Source organism: Tachyglossus aculeatus, chromosome 2 (genome assembly GCF_015852505.1).
Source record: "Tachyglossus aculeatus isolate mTacAcu1 chromosome 2, mTacAcu1.pri, whole genome shotgun sequence".
Classification (NCBI taxonomy): domain Eukaryota; kingdom Metazoa; phylum Chordata; class Mammalia; order Monotremata; family Tachyglossidae; genus Tachyglossus; species Tachyglossus aculeatus.
Genome location: NC_052067.1, coordinates 35,843,243 through 35,866,941, shown reverse-complemented (window position 1 = coordinate 35,866,941; position 23,699 = coordinate 35,843,243). Strand labels below are relative to the sequence as shown.

Genomic DNA, 23,699 nt, shown 5'->3' with positions numbered 1-23,699 from the left:
CGTTTTCAAAGGCTTCTCCTCAGCCTTCCGTCTTCTAACTGTGGGTGTCCGTCAAAGCTCAGGATCATTCTCTAGCTACACATACTCCCTTGGACAACTCATTTATTCCCGTGGCTTCAGCCGCCCCCAGTAAGCAGGTGGTTGCCAGATTTACCTCTCCAGCCCTGACCTCTCTCCTTCTGTGCAGTCTCACATTTCCTCTTGTCTTTGGGATATCTCCGCTTGTATGTCCTGCCAATATATCGAACTCAACAAAACAGAACTCCTCATCTTCCCATTCAAACCCTGACGTCGCCCCGTTTTTCCTATCACCGTAGACAACACCGTTGCCCACCCTGTCTCACAAGGGCATACCCTGGCCATTATCCTCTTCTCCTTTCCCCCATTCATCTCCCATATTCAGGATCACTAAATCCTGTCGGTTCTACCTTCACATCATCGCAAAAATCCACCTTTTCCTCTCCATCCAGATTGCTGCTACACTGATCCAAGCACTTATATCCTGCCTTGACTGCTGCATCAGCCTCCTCTCTGATCTCTCCGCCTCCACTCTCCCCACTCCAGTCCTTGCTTCACTCTGCTGCCCACATCATTTTTCTAAAAAAACATTCCATTCCTCCTCTCCGAACTCCTCGAGAATCGTCCACTAATCGTACTGTAGTTTCCCACGTGCTTTGTATAGCGCTGTGCACACAAGTAAGCACTCAGTAAGTACCATTGTTTGATCGATAGATTTCAGTGAGCGTCATCCATTAAAGTAGCATCATCAGGTCACTAAATGGCATTGGTGATTTGAATGAGCAAATGCACCTCTTAAAGCGACTGTTAAACTCATTAGCTTTCAGGAAATGTCTGGCCCATGTGCCTTGGCAAATATCACTGCAAAGTCAAAAATCTTTGTGGGCTTCTATTATAGAAAAATAGAGCCCAACTGGTTGAACACATTCAGCTCAAGATCCCTGGGTAGGATTTTTGAAGAGACTTCCTCCCCACTGCTGGACCCAGCTTATGTAAACTGGCAGGGAGACAGACTAGAACATGTTCAACGAGATCTTTAAAATAACAGGCCTTCATTAAACAGATTAACCCTTGAAGTGAATATTTTTCCTGGTCTTAAAACTAAGTCCCAGACGGTTCTCTTTTTCAAGAACACAATCTCATTACGAAAGCCTTTTTGATCTTTTTGGCTTCACACTTAGCTGGAAGGTGCCTTTACTCTGGTCCTTCATTTTCCTCCAGGTGTCAGTGCAATACAACCGGAAAGCGAAGTCACCAAAAGAGCGGTCCAAATCCGGGAGAGAAAAGTCTACAAAAATTGAGCCAGATCTCTATGACCATTTTTGAAAGGTGTGGCTAGAACAGTGTGAATTTAGGCCTTTTATATATGCTAAGAGCCTCAATTTAAAAATTTGAAATTCCACGCATGTGGGCCGGTTTGAATTTCAAACTGGTTTATCTGCATTTTCGGGGCTTTGAAACAAAAGGAAAGTGAGCCCAGATGATGTGACAAATGAGATACTAGGGCTTAGCCTTGGCCCAGTTAAGCCAAGCGGAGATGATGGCCAAACCAGGAGGAAGCTTGAGTTGAATTGGAAGCAGTCTCCAGATTTCTGGGAGATGCCACCCCCATTGTATAGGGTTTTCACTGGAACTGATAATAATAATGATGGCATTTATTAAGCACTTACTATGTGCAAAGCACTGTTCTAAGCGCTGATGGTTCAAGCCCCTGCTTGTAACCTCCCCACTGCCAAACCGAAATGTAATCTTCTGGCACAGAATAGAGTTAGGGGCTATTGAGAGTGGCTGGATTTGCAGAGTGGGACTAGTCTATTTAATCAATCATTCAGTCATTCAGTCGTATTTATCGAGCACTTGCTGTGCACAGAGCACTGCAGCAAGTGCTCGGTTGAGCGCAGTACAGCAGAGTTGGTAGACACATTCCCCGAAAACTCTGTTGTACTGTATTGAAGACGGTTTTCTAAAAACTGATGTTTTGTTTCTCTAGGGTCGTATCTTCCGTGATTTCACATTACCTGGCGTTACTCCAGCAGAACGATCAGCTTTGTTTGTGGCTGCGGTAGAAACTCTGGCACGGTTACATTCGCTGAATGTACAGACGCTGGATCTGGAAGGATTTGGTAGAGGAGTAGGGTACTGCAAGAGACAGGTAACGTGTGCCGTGGAAAGAACTCGGTCAGGTTCTTGAGGGTATTGTTTCAGGCTGAAATATTGGATGAATGTTTTGAAACTCCCGTATATATGTATATATGGTTGTACATATTTATTACTCTATTTATTTTACTTGTACATATCTATCCTATTTATTTTATTTTGTTGGTATATTTGGTTTTGTTCTCTGTCTCCCCCTTTTAGACTGTGAGCCCACTGTTGGGTAGGGACTGTCTCTATGTGTTACCAATTTGTACTTCCCAAGCGCTTAGTACAGTGCTCTGCACGTAGTAAGCGCTCAATAAATACGATTGATGATGATGATGATGATGATGAAATGATAAACCATATTGGCCTGAATGAGAATTAAGTTCAGGCTTTTGAGTTCTAATTCTAACTTTCAAAATATACCTTTTGGGCACATGAAGAAATTTTCTTTTAGCTTTTTCAAGTGAAATGAGGGCTAGTACACATTCTTGTAGTCGTGCCTGCTTGGATTTAAATGAGCATTATCGTGTAAAGGAGATACACATTCATTTACCAATACCTTTTCTATTAATGTTTCTTTTCTATCTATTACTCATGGCTTATCCTTGGCACATAATAATTTTGTTGACCATTTCAGTGGCCACTGTAACAGTAAACCAGTCCAACTGAAACCTTATAAGCGTTTTGTCCATAGTGTAGTGACAAAACTTTTGTGGGTAAAAGCAATCTTCAAAGCACCAAAGACTTAAAGGGGATGTTGACTGATTTCCCCTGTTTGCCCCCAGAGAAGAAGCACACAATTTGGAATTGATCGATTGATCTTGAATCTTGAGCAATATGATAATGATAGTAATCCAAAGTATTTTGAGTTTACCGAGAGAGACCTGCGTGGAGGTGCAGCTAAGGTGTAAAGATTCATTAGAGAAGCAGTGTGGCTCAGTGGAAAGAGCACGGGCTGGGGAGCCAGAGGTCGTGGGTTCAAATCCAGGCTCCGCCACTTGTCAGACATGTGACCTTGGGCAAGTCACTTCTTTGGGCCTCAGTTACCTCTTTTGTTAAATGGGGATGAAGACTGTGAGCCCCACGTGGGACAACCTGATTAGCTTGTATCTAGCCCAGCGCTTAGAACAGTGCTTGGCATATAGTAAGCGCTTAACAAATACCAACATTCATTCATTCCATTGTATTTATTGAGCGCTTACTGCGCCGTGCCACTGTGCCTCCCGCTCTGATTCTGCTGTTGAGGTAGGGACAGGCCTGTTTCAGGCCCGTCTCAGGGGTAAGATTGTTGGCTAGTGAGAGCTCCAAAGACAGTCAGCTCCCAGCCTAAGCAGTGCCAGTCCCTGAAGCGGAGCTGAAGTTCTTCCATGATGGAGAATACTTGCACCAGGGCCCTGCCAGGGACTCTGGAAGCTGATCTGAGGTGCTTAAAGACATCTGAACGCACCTGTAGAGGACCTGCGGAGATCAGAGGGGTTGCGGTCTGCCATTCTGGCCCCACATCACAACGGTATCGTCTGGAATTTCCCTCCAGAAATTCTACCTTTCCTCTTATTGGACTTCATTTTCACATTTTTGTCATAACCTGCCGTAAAATTGATAAAGATTCGCGAAGAGAAAGCATTTGAAGGGATGGGAATTGCTGATTCTGTTAGGCTCAGAGGACTAGAGAGAGGGCGCCAATTGATGACCAACTCCTTGAGGTGAAGGAATCGTAGAAAGTCGGGAAAAGTAACAAATTAAATGCTCAATATTTACATTTAGTAGAAAGTATCAAAAATAACTGAAAAACCTCATAATCATTATTATTATTATTATTACTATGTGCCAAGCACTGTGCTAAGTGCTGGGGTGGATAGAAGATAATCAGTTCCCATATGGGCTCACAGTATAAGTAGGAGTGAGAACAGGTGGGAGAAGCAGCGTGGCTTAGCGGAAAGAGCCCGGGCTGGGAATCAGAGGACACTGTTTCTAATCCTGGCTCAGCCACTTGTCAACTGTGTGGCCTTGGGCAAGTCATTTAGCTTCTCTGTGCCTCATTATCTCATCCATAAAATGGAGATTAAGGCTGTGAGCCCCACGTGGGACAACCTGATTACCTTGTATCTACCCCAGCGCTTGGAACATAGTAAGCGCTTAAAAATACCTTAATAATACCATACCATATAATACCATAAAAATAAAATGGCATAAAAATATAATAATACCATAATAATGCTATATAATTATTATATAATATTTATATATTATACATGATATAATATATAATAAAATTATTAATACTTATATAGTTGTTATAATAGTATTATTATCATTGTTAGGTAATGAACTCCCATTTCACATGCAAAGAAACTGAGGCACAGAGAAGTTCAATGATGATGGTGATGATGATAATGGCATTTATTGAGTGCTTCTGTGTGCAAATCACTGTTCTAAGTGACTTGCCCAAAGTCACACAGCTGACAAGTGGGGAGCCGGGATTTGAACCCATGACCTCTGACTCCAAAGCCCGGGCTCTTTCCAAACAGGTATTGAATCCCCATTTTGCAGATGAGGGAACTGGCGCACAGAGAGGCAAAGTGATTTGTCTGTGGTCACACAGCAGGCAAGGGGCAGAGCCCGGGATTAGAACCCAGGTCCTCTGAGTCCCCAGCCCGGGCTCTTTCCACTAGGCTACGCTGCTTCCCAAGCATTTCTTGATGGGTTGATCTTTTCCAACAATCTACAACCATCACCACGCTTCTGGCTTCCCTCCCAGGGTAATTCCAGTTGAAAAGATCTCTTTTTTATCAACCCGGCCGTCTTGGGCATTTTCCAAGGACCAAAAACGCTAGCGTTCTGAGATCCTGAAAGGCTCAGACTCAGAAAAACGCTTCAACCTCAAAGACCTAGACCGTAACCTCGCTGTGGGCAGGAATGTGTGTTTATTGCTATATTGTACTCTCCCTAGGGCACAGTACGTGCCCAGCCCGCTGTAAGCGCTCAATAAATAAGAAGCAGCGTGGCCTAGTAGAAAGACTTGCCCAAGGTCACACAGCTGGCAAGTGGCAGAGCTAGGATTAGAACCCAGGTCCTCTGACTCCCAGCCCCATTTTCTTTCCATTAGGCCCCGCTGCTTCTTGTCTTGCTTCACTCTGCTTGTGTCTGGTTTATAGAGTGATTCCTTTTAGGCAGGACCGAAGATAAGTATCAGTTTAATGCCTGAATTTCCTTCTTCAAGTGATTAACAAATACTTTTTAAATACCCAAAGGGTGCACACTATAGTACTGGGTATTTGGGATTCACGAAAAGAACCAAGACAGACATAAAATGACTATAATCAGTAACTTAAGACAGCCAAGTAGGAACTGATGAATAATGTCATAAATCACAATTACAGATCTCATTTGTTTCTAGTTGAAGCGACTAGTAAAAAGTAAATCACTTCACATCCCATTATAAAATGGTTAGTTGGAGCCACATTCAATGTAATTGTGATTTATTTAAATGTTATTGTGCCCGGTGCTCGTTTACTCTTTGTTCTGCTCCATCTGTTATTTATGATCAGGTATCAACGTGGACAGAGCAGTATCGTGCAACTGCTCATCAGGACGTTCCTGCTATGAATCAGCTGTCTGACTGGTTAATGAGAAACTTGCCACCTTATGACAACGAAGAACGTTTGATTCATGGAGACTTCAAACTAGATAACATAATTTTTCATCCAAAAGAGGTAGCGTACGTGTATGGGTGTAATTATGTGCACGCTATTTTCTGGAAAAAAAAGTGACTTGCTGATTAAAAAAAATCAGCAATGCCTAATCATTATTGTGTATATTTTGTCGTTGTTGTTGTTGTTTTTTCCAGATAGGTTGTATATGGGAAGCAGTGTGGCTCAGTGGAAAGACCATGGGCTTGGGAGTCAGAGGTCATGGGTTCTAATCCTGGCTCTGTCACATGTCTGCTGTGTGACCTTGGGCAAGTCACTTAACTTCTCTGAGCCTCAGTTCCGTCATCTGTAAAATGGGGATTAAGACTGAGCCCCACGTGGGACAACCTGATCACCTTATATCCCCCCCAGCACTTAGAACAGTGCTTTGCACATAGCGCTTAGCAAATGCCATCATTATTATTATTGTTATTATAAAAGAGTGCTTAAAAGTATAGCTTTGTGTTGGACCACTCTGGCATATTTCTTGGGTTAATTTCATTTCTTCCTGTCCACCTTTATGACAGTCCCCATTTATTTGGTACCTCATGAGTTCCCCCAAATTCCCTCAAGTACAGCGCTATATAGGATGAATGGAAACATACTGCTTAGGGTGCGAATGTTGAATCCGTAAAAACTGGTTATATAAACTTAAAAGTAGAGGCTTGTGGGCCAGGATGGGGAAAGTGGAGCATAGTGGTCAGGATATCTAACCTCCCTGTGATTCATTATGTGGTTTCAGGAAAAAGAAAATGTATTTTGGTTTCTAAGCTTACTGTACCTGCCTTCTCTGCACACAGTAAGCGCTCAATAAATACAATTGAATGAATGGATCTTGAATCCCTGAGGTGATTGTACCAACTGAAGGTCCACTTGGCTTTTTCGGGTGTGAAAAGACTGTGATAATGTCAGACGGTATTTGATTTAATCTGTTTTCTTTTTATGCCAGTAACTTGCAATTTTAACTCTCCGAACCTTTTTAATTTCAAGGCTCGTGTCGTGGCAGTTCTGGACTGGGAACTTTCAACCATTGGCCATCCTTTAGCGGACTTAGCATACCTGTGCATGTTCTACTTCTGGCCTAAGACATTTCCAGTTTTAGATGGAAAGAATGTGCTTTCTTACGAAGATATTGTAGGTATTGAACTTATTTAAAAATATTAGTGAAGTTGCCCCGCTTCGCTCAGACCTAGGGAGGCTGCGACAAGGGCAGACAGCAAGGGACGGGACGAGGAAACGGGCTGGAATTGACCAAAACCCATGTTCTAGGGGCAGAATTTGGTGGCCATGATGGCAGCAATGGTAATAGCAGTTTGTATTCTTATTTTCTCTGGCCTCTGCTGCTTCTTTCACGCTGGGTTCCCCAGAGTTCCCGCAGAATGATTCCGCATCAGCACTAGCAGCCAAATAAACAAATCAGACCTTAGCAGACCCTTGAGTCCCGCTTGATTTTTAAACCCTATATTCAAACTATCACTTGGGTCCCCCTTGGTTCTCAATATACTCGCACTTTTTTGGAGAGCTTATCCGGGCTCACACTTCCTGATCTACCCTGCCAAACTTGTCCTTTCTCCTCTGCAGTCTCACAAAGATTGGCCTAGTGGATAGATTATGGGCCCTGGAGTTGGGAGGACCTGGGTTTTAATCCCGGCTCTGCCACTCGTCTGCTGTGTGACCTTGGGCAAGTCACTTCACTTCGCCATGCCTCAGTTACCTCATCTGTAAAATGGGGATTAAGACTGTGAGCCCCCTGTGGGACGGGGACTGTGTCCAGCCTGATTAGCTTGCATCTATCCAAGCGCTTAATACAGTGCTCTGCACACAGTAAGCGCTCAATAAATACGATTGAGTGAACCTACCCAGTGCTTAGAACAGTGCTTGACACGTAGTAAGCACTTGGGAAGCAGCGTGGCTCAGCGGAAAGAGCCCGGGCTTTGAAGTCAGAGGTCATTGGTTCAAATCCCGGCTCTGCCACTTGTCAGCTGTGTGACTTTGGGCAAGTCACTTCACTTCTCTGGGCCTCAGTTACCTCCTCTGTAAAATGGGGATTAAGACTGTGAGCCCCACGTGGGGCAACCTGATCACCTTGTAAAAATTCCCCAGCGCTTAGAACAGTGCTTTGCACGTAGTAAGCGCTTAATAAATGCCATCATTACTATTATTATTAACTGATGCCATCATTATTGTCTCTACTCGGAATCCCCACCAGCACCACCAACTAAATTCCTCATCTTTGCCCACAAATCGTCTCCTCTGCCTCAGTTTTTTAATGGTATTTAGGCACTTATTATGTGGCAGGCACTACTCTTTCCCATCTCAGTTGAAACATGACCATCCTCTCCATTTCTCTAGCTTACAACCCTAGCATGGCTCCTCTTTCTTTGTCAACTCTTTTATCCAGTCAGTCACCACGTCCCTTGAATTTTTCCTCCAAAACATTTCCAGGATCTGCTCCGTCTTTTCCATTCCAACTAACACCAGGCTGGTTACAGGCACTTTGCCACAGAGAAGCAGCATGGCTCAGTGGAAAGAGCTCGGGCTTGGGAGTCAGAGGTCATGGGTTCTAATCCCGGCTCCGCCACTCGTCAGCTGTGTGACTTTGGGCAAGTCACTTCACTTCTCTGGGCCTCAGTTCCCTCATCTGGAAAATGGGGATTAAGACTGTGAGCCCCCCCGTGGGACAGCTTGATCACCTTGTAACCTCCCTAGCGCTTAGAACAGTGCTTGGCATGTAGTCAGCACTTAATAAATGCCATCATTATTATTATCATTATTATATCTTAGATTGACTACTGTGTAAGCTTCCTCTTGTCTTCCCTCATTCAGTTCAATCAATCAATCAATCAGTTGAGTGCTTACTATGTGCAGAGCAGCAGCATGGCTCAGTGGAAAAGAGCCCGGGCTTTGGAGTCAAAGGTCATGGGTTCAAATCCCGGCTCCGCCAATTGTCAGCTGTGTGAATTTGGGCAAGTCACTTCACTTCTCTGGGCCTCAGTTCCCTCATCTGGAAAATGGGGATTAAGACTGTGAGCCCCCTGTGGGACAACCTGATCACCTTGTAACCTCCCCAGCGCTTAGAGCAGTGCTTTGTACATAGTAAGTGCTTAATAAATGCCATCATTATCATATCTTAGATTGACTTCTGTGTCAGTTTCCTCTTGTCTTCCCTCATTCAGGTCAATCAGTCAATCAGTTGAGTGCTTACTATGTGCGGAGCACTGTACTCAGCACTTGGGGAAGTACACTCTGAGTTGGTAGGTGTGATCTCTGTCTACAAGGATTTTACAGTCTGAAGGGGGAGACCGACATTAAAAGAAATTATAGAGAGGGGAAATTGTAGAGTAGAAGGATATGTTCATAAGTGCTGTGGGGCTGGGGTGAGTATCACGTTGCTTAAAGACTGCACGGCCAAGTATGTAGTTGACAAAGGGGGAGTGTGAGTAGGAAAAACAAGGGCTTAGCCAAGGCCTCTTGGAGAAGGTATTGTTTTGGGAAGGTTTTTTGAAGTGGGTATAGTGGTGGACAAACGAATAATGGTAAAATTGGATCTAACCTTTTCCCTGCATTTTAAGTGATCCAAATATAGAAAACCCTACTCTTGAATAATTTGATAGTTGCCAAGCCCATGTTCTGAAAAGATATTTGTCGTAATATAAAATCCTTTACTTTTTATTGTTTCTATAGGAATACCATCAATGGAAGAACTGATTTCAATTTATTGCCGCTGTCGGGATATCAGCCCTACACTTCCCAACTGGAATTTCTTTCTTGTCCTTTCATATTTTAAATTGGCTGGAATAGCACAGGTAACTACTTGACTTACAGCTAATGCAGATTGGAGGTGGTGCCTTACATTCCGGACTAAAATAATAATAATAATGATGATGGTGATAGTTAAGCACTTACTATATGCCAATCACTGTTCTAAACTCTGGGGTAGATACAAGGTGATCAGGTTTTCCCACGTGGGGCTCACAGTCTTAATCCCCATTTCATTATACCTCGTTCTCGCCTGTCCCGCCGTCAACCCCCGGCCACGTCCTCCCCCTGGCCAGGAATGCCCTCCCTCTGCCCATCCTCCAAGCTAGCTCTCTTCCTCCCTTCAAAGCCCTACTGAGAGCTCACCTCCTCCTGGAGGCCTTCCCACACTGAGCCCCCTTTTTCCTCTCCTCCTCCCCATCCCCCCCGCCCTACCTCCTTCCCCTCCCCACAGCACCTGTATATATATTTGTATAGATTTATTACTTTATTTATTTTACTTGTGCATATTTACTATTCTATTTATTTTCTTAATGATGTGCATATAACTTTAATTCTATTCTGATGATTTTGACACCTGTCTTCATGTTTTGTTTTGTTGTCTGTCTCCCCCTTCTAGACTGTGAGCCCGTTATTGGGTAGGGACCATCTCTATATGTTGACTTGTACTTCCCAAGTGCTTAGTACAGTGCTCTGCACACAGTAAGCACTCAATAAATACGATTGAATGAATGACAGAGAAGTGAAGCGACTTGCCCAAAGTCACACAGCTGACAAGTGGCAGAGTCGGGATTCAAACCCATGACCTCTGACTCCCAAGCCTGGCTCTTTCCACTAAGCCACACTGCTTCTCAACTAAACCAGAGTACTACTGATGAGGACCAAAACTAACTTTGCCTTTAGCCCCATCTCTATAAATATGTCTGTGACTTGGGTGCAGAGGCATGTCTGGCTGAAATCACTAGGGCATATTTCCCACTTTTTCTTTTCTATTCTGATTTTTTTCTTCTTTTTGTAAGCTAGCTCTTAGGCCCGGGAAAACTTGCATTCACTACTTACTTAATAAAAATTTAAAAATGATGAGAGGCAACAAACCCAGTCTGCACACTTCGCGCCATTCTCTTGATCCCGTGTCCAACCTGATTAGCTTGTATCTTCCCCAGTGCTTAGAACAGTACTTGGCACATAGTAAGCGCTTAATAAATACCATTATTATTATTAATCCACTCCATTGTGTTCCATCTCACCCCATGGGAACCTTGAACATTAGAGCCTCTCCAAGATGTCAGTTTCTACATAACAGATACTACTTATAATTCTAATATGTACCTTTCAGTCTTTAATCTACCTCTTTTTCATCTCAATTTGCCTCTAAGGGTGTGTATGATAGATCTGTTCTTGGAAATTCTTCAGCTGAAAATAGTTATCTGTTCGGCGGTGCCGTGAAACCCCTGGCAGAAGCTGGATTACAACTCTCGAAAAAGTGAGGCAGGTTTATATGTATTATGGCTAAACAAGATAAAGCTCTTAGTGAGAAATTATTGAAAATAAAACCCTGAAAGTGGCTCTCTAGTTAGTTGGACCTCTAATATGGGAGTAGAACATATTGTTAAGAGGGTTGTGTTTCCGTGTCGGAATTGGGTCATCAGGTGTCTAAGCGGTGATGGGGGTGAGTGATAGGGAGCAAGTTTCCACTGGAAACCTCTCTCTGATCTCTAGGACTATACATACCTGTGATCGGTCTGGGTTTTTCCATTTCCTATCGGGATCGGTCCCCAATCGCCATCAACGGCCAAGACCTATGGCATCTTTACAGCCCTCTTATCTGTGGTGGGGAATATATATCAGATTGCTAGCCGCGCCCTTTCTTGGGTCAGAGATGGGTTTGGTCAATTCTGGGGTTGTTGACGGCTTAAAGTCGAAGTTGTTTGTGTGACGGTGTTATCAGTTGATGAATTGACATTTGAAATTCAAAAGTTCGTTAGAGAAACCTTGTACGATAATACGAATGGTATTTGTTAAGCGCGCATTATGTGCTAAGTGCTGGCCTCGATAGAAACACCACCATCCGATCGAACACAGTCCCTGACCCACATGGGGCTCCCAGTCTGAGGGGAATAGGTAATGAATCCTCATTTTAAAGCTGGGGAAACTGAGACACTTACCCTAGGTCACCCAGCAGACAGTGTTTGAGTTGGGATTAAACCCCCCAAATCCCCATCCTGTACTCTTTCCAATGAGCCACACTGCTTCTCGGGAAGCTTCTAGGGAGTAGGGACTATTCCTAAATTAGTTGTACAGTATTCCCCACATTGCCATGTGAAGTCGGGCACATAAAACATCCTTTGATGGCTTTGGAATTCTCGAAGTAACTTGCTCTACTTATAACTTTCAAAACCTTCAGTGCTGCAGTACCACCGACCCACACTGCAGAAGAATTGTTCCCACGGACTAAAAGAGGTAAAGCAGTTCTGATGAAGGTGAAACAGTTCATGAAAAACCACATATTACCAGCTGAAAAGGTAAGTTGATTTTAAAGTACTTTTATTAACGCATAAAGCAAATCTGTAACCAAAGGAAATTCACCACCAGGTGTGTTGAACGCTTCGGTTGTTGGTGCGTCCATAAATTTGGAAGCTCCTAAATTTAACGGTCAGTAATAAATAATGATGGTATTTTTTAAGCGCTTACTATGTGCCAAGCACTGTTCTAAGCTCTGGGATAGACACAAGGTTATCAGGTTGTGCCACATGGGATCACAGGCTTCATCCCCATTTGACAGATGGATAACTGAGGCACAGTGAAGTGACTTGCTTAATGTCACACAGCCGACAAGTGGTGGAGCCGGGATTCGAACCCACGGCTTCTGACTCCCGAGCCCGTGCTCTTTCCACTAAGCCACGCTGCTTCTCTACTTACCATTTTGCTCCCCTTGGGGCCCCAACTTTATTTCCCTTCAAAATTGGGCTATGTAAGAGAACCCAGAGATTTTAATGGTCTGCAGGACCATTTTATTGTGTGGTAAAAATGGGATGATAAAGGAGTAATTTGAGTTTTTCCCCATTCAGGTCTTATAGAATTGAATTTGTGTCATCTTTATGATGAAGTGGACAGTGCAGTGCAGCTAATTTGACACGGCGGTCATTCTTGGACCTAACTTTCAAGCAGTCAGTCAGTGGGTGCAAAGCACTGTACTAAGCTCTCGGGGGAGATTGCACAGTTTCCCTGCTTCTAGAAAGTTTGGTAGCTTTGGCCTTGGCAGCAAAAAAGTGGAACGATTTGCTGGTTCTGTATTTCCATCCCGTAATCAACTCAAGCCTGGGGCCAAGTGGAGCACTGAAACCTAAGTCTTGGGGCTCAGTCCGGGAAGAAAGTGGCTTAAGGAGTAGAACGGCAAACTGTTTTCCTCAAAATCTCCTTCCAGTTGTGAAGTACCAGTTTGCTTAGGACCATCAAAACACTTGTGTTCTCCTGGGTAAGAGAATTCTGTGATGGTGGCAACTCTTCAGAGGCCTGGCCCTTAAAATCCTTGTTTGGTGGTACTGGACTTAAAGAGGGTCACTGAAGTCAGGTTTAGGCAAGCATAGTCAAAGTGAAAAGTCAGTGTGCTTGTGTTTATCAAATATCCATGTAATTAAAGCAAGTTTTTTTAAATTTGAGTGACTGAATTTACTTGCATATTCCTATTTTAATTATTTATTTGCAAACGTTGTGCATCCTAAAGACTTCTGGGGGTGGTTCTGTTAAAGCTTATGTAATGAAGTCTAAAAATTTGGGGAGCAGGAGAAAAAGGGGAGGAAAAGAGAGGAGAAGGAAGAAGGAAGAAAGTAAAAGTGAGTGCAAGAATCTGTCTCAGGGAAATCTGGAGGCTTTCAACTGTTTCAATACCAGGAGAAATTATTATGATCACTTGGTTTATGTGTGAGAGAGGGTAGGGTGCAATCGGGTCTTAGTTTTAACTAAAGAAAGCCATTGTATATAAGACATAAATTTTTCTTAGGTTGTCTATTGGAAGAACTTGATGTTTTGGGAGTCTTGCTGCTTATGAAGAAGGCTTCAGGGTTATATGTCATGCTATAGAAGTCCAAGAGAAAGAATTGTTACTGGACTGACATGTGCTGTTTAAACTTATTTTGATCTAAGAAAAAATCGTAGATGTAATTTGGAATTTTTTATATTCATTCATTCATTCAATCGTATTTATTGAGTGCTCACTGTGTGCAGAGCACTGTACTAAGCGCTTGGGAAGTACAAGTTGGCAACCTATAGAGACGGTCCCTACCCAACAGCGGGCTCACACTCTAGAAGGGGGAGACAGACAACAAAACAAAACATATTAACAAAATAGAATAAATATGTACAAGTAAAATAAATATATAAAATAATATATATACATATATAAAATATAACTATATAATATAAATATTATATATAAAATATATATAAAATTTTATATCACAAATGAGGTGGATGAGTGGGGTAATATATTATTGCTCAGCCTTTTAAAAGTTCTAATTGAATTTTGATTCTTGTCTGTTTTAAGGAGGTAATGGAGTTCTACACCTGCAACGAAAATTCTCTGGACAAGTGGGAACATCCTGTTGTGATTGATAAGCTCAAGGTACAAGGGGGAAAGATCTTGGAGGGCATTAGAAATGAATGTGATAATTGATCTTTAGAAGCAAACGTTAGTTTTTGCCTAGATTACACTTTGATTTTTTTTATTTTGTGTGTAAATTTGGGGTCTCCCCCATATACTTTTTGAGGGAAAAATTTTAAAAATAGACTGACAAAATATTTTTCCAGAATTAAAGACTTAATTTGTGATCTGATACCCTGGCAAAGAAGAATGAAAAACTGACCATCCCACCATGATGAACAGGAATTGTTGAAATGATATATTATGCTCACCTGGCATAAAAATCCATACATAGAAATGTGACGGGGTGTATGCTGACCCACAGAGAGCACTGTTCTCCCCTGTAATTATGGTTTTTAAGTCCTTCTTTATGCCAAGCACTGTACTAAGCCTGCAGTAAGATAAACTGTACTAAGATAAACAAGTTGGACACAGTCCATGTTTCACATGGGACTCTCAGTCTAAGTAGGAGGTAGTAGGATTTAATCACCCTTTTACTGATGGGGAAATTGAGGCACACAGAAGTTATGTGACTTCCCCAAGGTCGCAGAGCTGGGATTGGAACCTAGACCTTTGTTCTTTCCACTGGGCCTTGCTGCTAGTGCACTCTCTGGGTACAGAGTAAAGAGAAGCATCATACAACCCTCTTCAATCAATCAATGGTGTTTGAGTGCTAATTCTGTGCAGGCCCTGAACTAAGCACTTGGGAGAGTACAACATATTAGATTTGGTAGACACAATCCCTTCCCAAAGGAAGTTTACACTTACTGCATTCTCTACTTTATGAAGGCTTATGTTTGAAGGTGGTGAGAATATGCCAACAGCTGTTCAGAAACTGCACCCTACTGACTTTCAGTGGCTAACAGCAGAGTTTTTCCAGCTTGTATATTTTGTGAATGCAGGGAAAATTATTAGAATAGGAAGAAATAGCTGGAACAGTGCCCCTAGAAGAATAGGGACTCTAACGCCTCGCTTGCCCTTCTCTTTGTCCCATTCCAAATTAAGTAACTACCAATTTGGGACATCTCTCCCACCCCAACTTCAACTCCAGTTGGCACTATTCATTTTTTCTAGTGCTCCCGGGTGCTGGCCCTGTGGATGGGGTTGGGAGGATCCATTTTTTTCCCCTCTTCCCTGCCCAGAAGTCCATGTAAGAGGCTCCATGTGGACTTGCCACAGCGCATTCATTCCCCCAGAGCAAAATCTGGATAATAAAATTTAGTTCAATTTCATGCATCCCCTTTTAGACTGTGAGCCCACTGTTGGGTAGGGACTGTCTCTATATGTTGCCAATTTGTACTTCCCAAGCGCTTAGTACAGTGCTCTGCACACAGTAAGCGCTCAATAAATACGATTGATGATGATGATGCTCCATATTTTAAACAAAAAAGAAAATGAAGAAATTGGGTAGCAGGTATTACAACTACGGAAGACCACTTTTGACGGCGTATATAAAAAAATTGTTCGTGGAAACAATGAGTAAAAAAAAAGCCAAGGAATGCATCGGAAAATATCAAGGAGTTTGAATGGTATACATAAGATAGGAAAAACATAAATTCAATGCCCAGAAGAGCATGTAAATTGTGGTATAGGTTATTGTGTGGTAAAAATGGCATGATAAACAAGTAATTTGAGTTTTTCCCCATTCAGGTCCTATAGAATTGAATTTGTATCATCTTTAAGATATTAGGGGATTTAAATCAGGTTGAGAGAATCTGCTTTAATTCAGATCCAGAGGTACATTTTCATAGTGGAAGGAAAAAAAACTTGAAGTAAAAGTTGTGGGGTTGGTCACATTCTGGGGTATGGTTCTTTCTGGTAGTAAGGAAGAAACTGAGCTTTTCATTGCTGTACAGTGAATTTGAAGATTGAGGAAAGCACTCAAGATATTATTGGAATATGAAGTTAGAATGAAAATTTGTGACTAATTATGATCTCAATGATGTTTTCACCACCTTCACAGGAATTGGCTAAAGCAGAGGGTCTCTGGAACCTCTTCTTGCCAGCCGTAAGTGGCCTCAGCCAAGTGGACTATGCACTGATTGCAGAAGAAACAGGAAAATGTTTTTTTGCACCAGATATCTTCAACTGCCAAGCACCAGGTTATAAAATGATTTAAAGGAATCGCTTCATTGAATACATTTGGGCAATATTTAAAATTTCACCCTTTCTAATTGAGTTTGCTAATTCCGTGCAACTCACAAGCTCATCTGTAAAATCAGTTATTTGATAAAGGTGCATGTCATGATAGAGTGTTACAATTCTGGTTGCATTAATTTATTGTTAATTTATTGCACAGGCCTGGGAGTCAGATGGCTTCTAATCCCAACTCCGCCATTTGTTTGCTGTGTGACCTTGGCAAAGTCACTTAACTTTTTTGTGCCTCAGTTACCTCATCTGTAAAATGGCGATTAAGACTTTGAGCCGTATGTGAGACAGGCTAACTGTGTCCAACCTTATTATCTTGTATCTACTCCAGTGCTTAGTACAGTGCCTATCACAGAGTAAAACCTTAACAAATACCATTTAAAAACTGTTTGCCTAATAGTTGAAGGAAAAAAGGGAACCTTCTTCATAGAGGTCTGGGAAGATTTAGAGGCTTGGTTGACTGAGAGAATGGTAGAGGATTTGGGGAAAAAACCCATATGATGCGCTCTATGTGCGACTCAGCTTTCATGTATTTATTTGTTTGACTTTGATCAGTTCATCCATGTATTAGTACCTTTACTTTATCTGCTCTATGTTAACAACTTATATCTATTGTCCCCTTTAGAACATATGGCTAGGGTTTTTCTTCCATTGGAAGACCAAACAGTTGAAAGTCGGTGTCCATGGGTGGGACACTCAAGCACACTTGACCCTTATGCCCCTGAAAATGCAGCAGTGCATGTTTTCTGGCCCTTTTTCTTTTAGGTGGTTCTTAAGTGCTTTCTGTGTCCCGGGCACTGTACTAAGTGCTGAGGTAGATACAAGCTAATCAGAATGGACACAGTCCCCGTCTCACGTGGGGCTCACAGTCTAAGTAGGAGGGAGCACAGGTATTGAATCCCCATTATACTGTTGAAGAAACTGAGGCAGGGAAGTCAAGTGACTTGCCACACAGCAGGCAAGTGGTGGAGTTTTGCTATTTCGGTGCGTGTTACTGACATCAGTTGTTCTAAAATTAAACCCTACTGACAACAAGAGCTGTGTTTGAATTGGATTTACAGTAGTGGTGATGTTTGTGTGTGTGTGTGTGTGTGTGTGTGTGTGTCTCTCTCTCTCTCTCTCTCTCTCTCTCTGTCAGGGCTTACTATGTGCCAGACACTAATAATAATTATAATAATGGTATTTGTTAAGCGCTTACTATGTGCCAAGCACCGTTCTAAGTGCTGGGATAGATACAAGGTGATCAGGTTGTCCCACGTGGGGCTCACAGTCTTCATCCCCATTTTACAGATGAGGGAACTGAGGCCCAGAGAAGTGAAGTGACTTGCCCAAAGTCACACAGCTGACAAGTGGCGGAGCCAGGATTAGAACTCCTGACCTCTGACTCCCAAGCCCGGGCTCTTTCCGCTAAGCCATGCCGCTTCTCCAAATCCGTTGCATTGTACTTTCCCAATCTTTCTCCCTCTTACTTCAACTATGAGCCTCATGTGGGGTAAGGACTGTGTTTAACCTGATTATCTCATATCTACTCCAGCACTTAGAAGAGTGTTTAACACACAGTAAACACTTAAGAAATATTATTCAATGCTAAGAATAATAGTAGACCTTGTCACTGATGGGTGAAATGTCTCTTCTTTGTGGTCTCAATGTAACAATACCATGTACTACACCGGATGACCAGTTAATCAAATTTATGGTAGAATCAAGGTAAAGCAGCTTCCAGAATACTGGGTAAAAGCCTCCTCAGCATTTTTTAAATTAGGGGAAATACAAATTAGCAAAATCTATGTCATTAGTAGTCTATGATAAAGGAGGTTAGCCAAGATACATTCTGCCTTTTTGCCTCAGTAGCCAAAATATAGTAAACAAAGAGTCCAGACTTCCTACATAGATAAACATTAAATAATTCTTAAATAGGAAATTGGGTGTTTTCTTCCTGATGCCAAAAGATAGTTTAGTCATGAGACTTAGTTCAGAGTGTTTTCACCAGTTAAATTGCTTGGAACATTGCCATCGTAGTTTTAGGACACCGTATTCATTTAGGTTGTTTGAAAAGAAGCTAATTTTCAGTTTCAAAATTGTGTTCCTACCCAAATACTTTCAAAAACACACAGGAATTCCATCAGGCCTTTGAACCTTAGAGTTATTTTCGCCCTTATGTAACTAATTTCAACCTAGGCAACTCTAAAGTTTATCGAAGACCACCACCACCAATTGTATTTGGTGGAAAACACCATCCAGACTAGGTACTATATGCAAAGCTCTGTACTGGCTCCTGAAAGAATTTGCTGAAGACTAAGATCTTGCCCCTGAGGAGATTTTAATCTAATGGTGGAGATCAAAAAACAGAAAATGAATATAAAGGTGGAACCCGAATGCTCGAGCATAACTAAAAATAACAGAACAAATGTTGAGATGGCTGTAGTGGAGGATTCATTCATTCAGTAGTAATTATTGAGGACCTGTGCAGAGCAATGTACTATGAGCTGGGGAAAAATATCAAAATGACAATTAAGCATTGCCTACGGAGGGCTTACAATCTAAGAATAAAAGGGATTGAGTACTGACAAGAGATATAAATAAAACAAGGACAGTAACGAAGCCAATAAGAGCTACACAATACATTATGGCCAAAAGACATGTTTCCAGGTTTCTGTTTGCCCCAGCCAGGTCATTCATTCATTCACCCCATCGTATTTATTTCATTCATTCAATCGTATTTATTGATACTTACTGTGTGCAGAGCACTGTACTAAGCGCTTGGGAAGTACAAGTTGGCAACATATAGAGACGGTCCCTACCCAACAATGGGCTTATTGAGAGCTTACTGCGTGCAGAGCACTGTGCTATGTGCTTTGGAGAGTACAATACAATAAACAGACACATTCCCTGCCCACAATGAGCTTACAGTCTAGAGGTCTTCCGAAGCCCAACCACAATCTCCAGAACCTCCTGTCTTCATGTTTTCAGTGTTTGCCTGATGTAGTTGCCACTCCAAAAGGGTAGAATTGTATTCCTGTTGTTGCGGGGTGTTGGGAAGGCCTCATTCATGGCCTCTACAGCCCCGATGATAATAATAATGATGGTGTTGAAGTGCTTACTGTTGTACCAAGGACTGTACTAAGCGCCCAGGTTATGTACAGGCAAATGGAACTGGACACAGGTAGGGCCACCAAGTATTCGTGGCTGGCACTGGTGCCGTCATTGCTACCAGTCTCACTCCAAAAGGGAAAGATTCAACTCCCGAAAGGGGATTTAGGAAGGGTCCAATTCATAGGCCATGGTGTTTCCAATGGAGGAGCCTCCAAGACCATCTGGTTTGGTGTTCACCACTCCGCTAATCACATAACATTTCTGTACCATATTTGTTTGTAATTTATTTTAATGTCCATCTCACCCTGTAGTGTGTAAGCTCCTTGTGGGCCTGGATTTTCCATACCTACTCTTGTAATGGGCTCTCCCAGCTGCTGAGTGCAGTGCTATGAACACAGTAGGTGCTCAATAAATATCAGTGATTGATTGATAGTGCTTCTGCTGCTGGTCCTGCAGGGGTAGAACAGTGCTTTGCACATAGTAAGCGCTTAATAAATGCCATCATTACTATTATTATCAGGCGAATGGGGAGAAGAGAGGAGGTTAATCGTGGAAGGTTTCGTGGAAGAGGTGGACTTTTAGTAGGCCCTAAAAAAGGCAAAGATGTGGTTCAGTGACTTACCTATTTTTAGGCTGATTGCCTATAGGAAGAATCTTTATAGGGCCCTTTTTGTCTACTTTTCTTCCCCAGTTGTTGCATGATAACATAAGCCGCTGATGATGCATTACCTGATTTGCAAAATAGACCCGATGCTTTCAGGAGACTTGGATCCAGTAGTCATTGTATTTGAGCTGTGACTGTGTCTATTAAATGTGAAAACAGGTGTGATAAATTGGTTGCTTGCCCATCAGCTTTTATTACCTCTGTAAAGCTTTTTTTTTTTTTTTTTTGCAAATCTGTTGATCTAGTATACCTGATATTCCACTCTCTAAAGAACTCTAGGATTTTGTGATTTTTACCAACTGGGCAGAAAACAAGGTTTCAAATGGAAGCATTTGCTCATCTCAGGAAAAAGATTAACCAACCTTATAGATAACAATCTATTTAGTCATGGAGAAATGACATATGGCCGAAATAACTTTAAATTCAAATGCCCAATGCCCCAAAAGCAGTCTGGGCCTGCATCCTGATTGGGGACGATTTAAGATGAAAGACTTTGGAAATCCGCGTTCTCTTCTGTGGCTAGGTTAATGGAAATGTATACATTGCGTATCGCTTACATGTGACTATGATTTAAATCGTGGCATTTGATCACTTTTTTGTCTTTTTTATGTTATTTTGAGTGCCAAAACTGGCATGGGCACACTCAAAAATCGGAAAATTTCATGCCCGGAGAACTTTTCTAATGAAAATATGTTCTTTCTGCTGTTCCATAGACACTGGAAACATGGAGGTACTCCACTTGTATGGAAGCGAGGAGCAAAAGAAACAATGGCTTGAACCTCTTCTTCAAGGAACTATTAGGTCCTGCTTCTGCATGACTGGTAAAAGAGAAATCACTTTGTGGCAGTTTTAAAAATCTTCAACTTAGATCGAGTCTTTTCTCAAAGGTCCAGGGCATTTATTTGTTGGGAATGAATGGAGGTGACGCCTTGACTTTATTTTTCTCCATACAACCGTTTCTCCCTTCCTTCCCCAACCCCTTCCATCTCTAAACACTTGAGGAAAATCTTTTCGTGAGCCAAGGCCTTTGCCAGTCCCCTGCATTGGGCTTGGACTGACAGAAGGGTGGCCTGCATTCTTCTGAGTTAAACCCTACTTGCGCCAAGACTGGTTGCCTAACTGCATTCCTAGCAAGCCCTGAGATTGTCACTGCTGTGTGTGCACAAAAAAATTAGGCACAGCCAGAAGGCCCAGAATTTCATAAGGAGTTGTTTTTTTGGGGCGACTTACTATCCTACCCCTCCCTTTCAGAAGTGAGGTTGGTCCTAGGTGGGTTTCAAGCAGATCCCCATTTCTAAGCTTCAGATCATGCTTGAAGCCTTGTCTGAGACTGAGCCCCTTGTACTGTTCAGGGACAACTTCAAATTAAGCCTGGGGGTTCCAAATTGGTTGCAGTTTAGATGGCTGCGGGGATAGTAGAGTTCTGTATGTGCTTTGGATTCTCTGAGCTCAAATATGGAATTAATAGTGCAGCTTCCCCACTTCTGTCTGGCCTAGAATAATGGTGTGGTCAGCATTGCTTTCGAATCTTGGTAGTCCTGGTCTTGAATACTGCAAATAGGTAGTAGAGACATCTAATTATGAGATCCGGACAAGCGAAGGCAAACAGTCGCCTAATATGTGAATAGAGAAGCGGCGTGGCTCAGCGGAAAGAGCCCTGGCTTTGATGTCGGAGTTCATGGGTTCAAATCCCGGCTCCTCCAATTGTCAGCTGGGTGACTTTGGGCAAGTCAGTTCACTTCTTTGTGCCTCAGTTCCCTCATCTGAAAAATGGGGATGAAGACGGTGAGCCCCCAATGGGACAACCTGATCACCTTGTAACCTCCCCAGCGCTTAGAACAGTGCTTTGCATATAGTAAGTGCTTAATAAAGGCCATCATCATCATCATGTGAATATATATTTTTGAGATCATTAAAAAATTTGGGTTCACAACATGTCCTACATTAAAAATTTCTTCTTGTCCTTGGGTGGAAAAAGTGGGGATTATCTTTTCTAGGTACATATTTTGTGCATTGGCACCAAGGCAAAATTCTGCTTCATGTGACCATTTGTTTTTTATTCACTGTACTCTATCTGTAAATTAAATGTTCCCAAAGTCTCCCTTGGGTAGAATTAAATTTCTTTTTCCCCTTAGGAACCTGTGGCAGCTGGAATTCTTTTATAAATTATCACTCTGATAATGCTGTAAACATGTTAGCAAAATTTCATCCAAAAACATTTGGCCACACTTGTATAGGAAGCGGTAGTCGAGAGCTCTCCCAAGAGCCTGATTTCAGAGTTTCCTCTGTGAGTTTAGAATTAAACCTCCATCTCAGTTTGGCAGCTTCTAATGTTATGCTGCAGGAGTCCTGACACTTAGCCAAAATGCCTGGGTGAGTTGGTCATTATCCAATTAATTTGATCAATATAGGTAGCCAAACTGGAGTAGATAATTTCTTTAGTGACTATGCCATCTTTCTCTTCACCTGCTCCTAGTTAGTGGAACCCAGACAGTCCAGTGGAATTTTTTGGCCTGTTTCTATGGTTGTCTTTAGCAGTAAATTTAGTTTGTATTCTCTCGTAGAACCCGACGTTGGCTCAAGTGATGCTTCCAACATGGAATGTAGCATTGAACGAGATGGGGATGGCTACGTGATTAACGGCAAGAAGTGGTGGAGCAGTGGTAAGTGTGAAGGCTGCGCTATTACAAGCGATCAGGGCTTCAGGCCTGCAATTTAAAATGTTGACATTCATTTTAAGATAATACCGTATCTTTTGTTGGCTTTTCACTTGGAAAATACATGAAAGAAAAGAATCATCCCATTAATAGCTGTAATTTTAGAACCAAGGAATGACGATGGAAATGAAAGAAAAGAATCATCCCGTTAATAGCTGTAATTTTAGAAGCAAGTAATGACGATGGAAACCATAAGTACATTTTAATGACTTGTAGAAATTTCTTCAAGCCATTGGCTTACATGCACTAAGCAAGACTCAAATTATCTTATTATTAGATATACTTGCAGGATCAAACATCTGTAGTAAGATCGATGGAATCACATATTAAAAATGGTTTATTTTGGCATAGTTTCACTGCTTTAAAAATGAAGGGAAAATATATATTTACAAAAGCAAGAGTATATATATATATATATATGCACATCTGTATAGATTTGAGATTACAGAGATGAGGCTTTACATTATGATCTAAAGTATTTATAAGTACACCATAATTTTTTGACACTTTTCAAAAGAAATTAGTTTCATCCAGAGATACCTTTTCCATAGATATTAAATCTCCAACTTTTTGTTGAGGAACTCGTAAAGCGAATACTGTCCGGTATCAGTTTTGAGGGGAGGTCCAACCCAAGTACAAACTATTAAACCATTTTGCAATAAACCAAAATAAATTTCCTCATTTCATTATATTGCTCTATACCCCTCCCCTAATTTGCCTGATAGGACAAGGTAATTCCCTTCCTTCATCCAGCTCCCTGCAAGAGTGGGACTAAGGCCAGAATGCCGCTAGGCAAGAGCATGATAATAATGATCATTTTTATTAGCTTT

The 23,699-nt window shown here is 42.0% G+C and overlaps 1 protein-coding gene across 1 annotated transcript in view; it reads left to right on the top strand.

Moving 5' to 3' along the window:
• The window catches only part of ACAD11 (acyl-CoA dehydrogenase family member 11), a 71,690-nt gene that overhangs the window by 15,056 nt on the left and 32,935 nt on the right, over positions 1-23,699 (top strand). The window contains exons 7-16 of the mRNA XM_038761483.1: positions 2,009-2,170; positions 5,709-5,873; positions 6,840-6,987; positions 9,534-9,655; positions 10,985-11,091; positions 12,013-12,130; positions 14,152-14,229; positions 16,211-16,349; positions 20,866-20,973; positions 22,717-22,815. Of these exons, the coding sequence (XP_038617411.1) occupies positions 2,009-2,170; positions 5,709-5,873; positions 6,840-6,987; positions 9,534-9,655; positions 10,985-11,091; positions 12,013-12,130; positions 14,152-14,229; positions 16,211-16,349; positions 20,866-20,973; positions 22,717-22,815 (1,246 nt within the window). The remainder of the gene's footprint in view (positions 1-2,008; positions 2,171-5,708; positions 5,874-6,839; positions 6,988-9,533; positions 9,656-10,984; positions 11,092-12,012; positions 12,131-14,151; positions 14,230-16,210; positions 16,350-20,865; positions 20,974-22,716; positions 22,816-23,699) is intronic.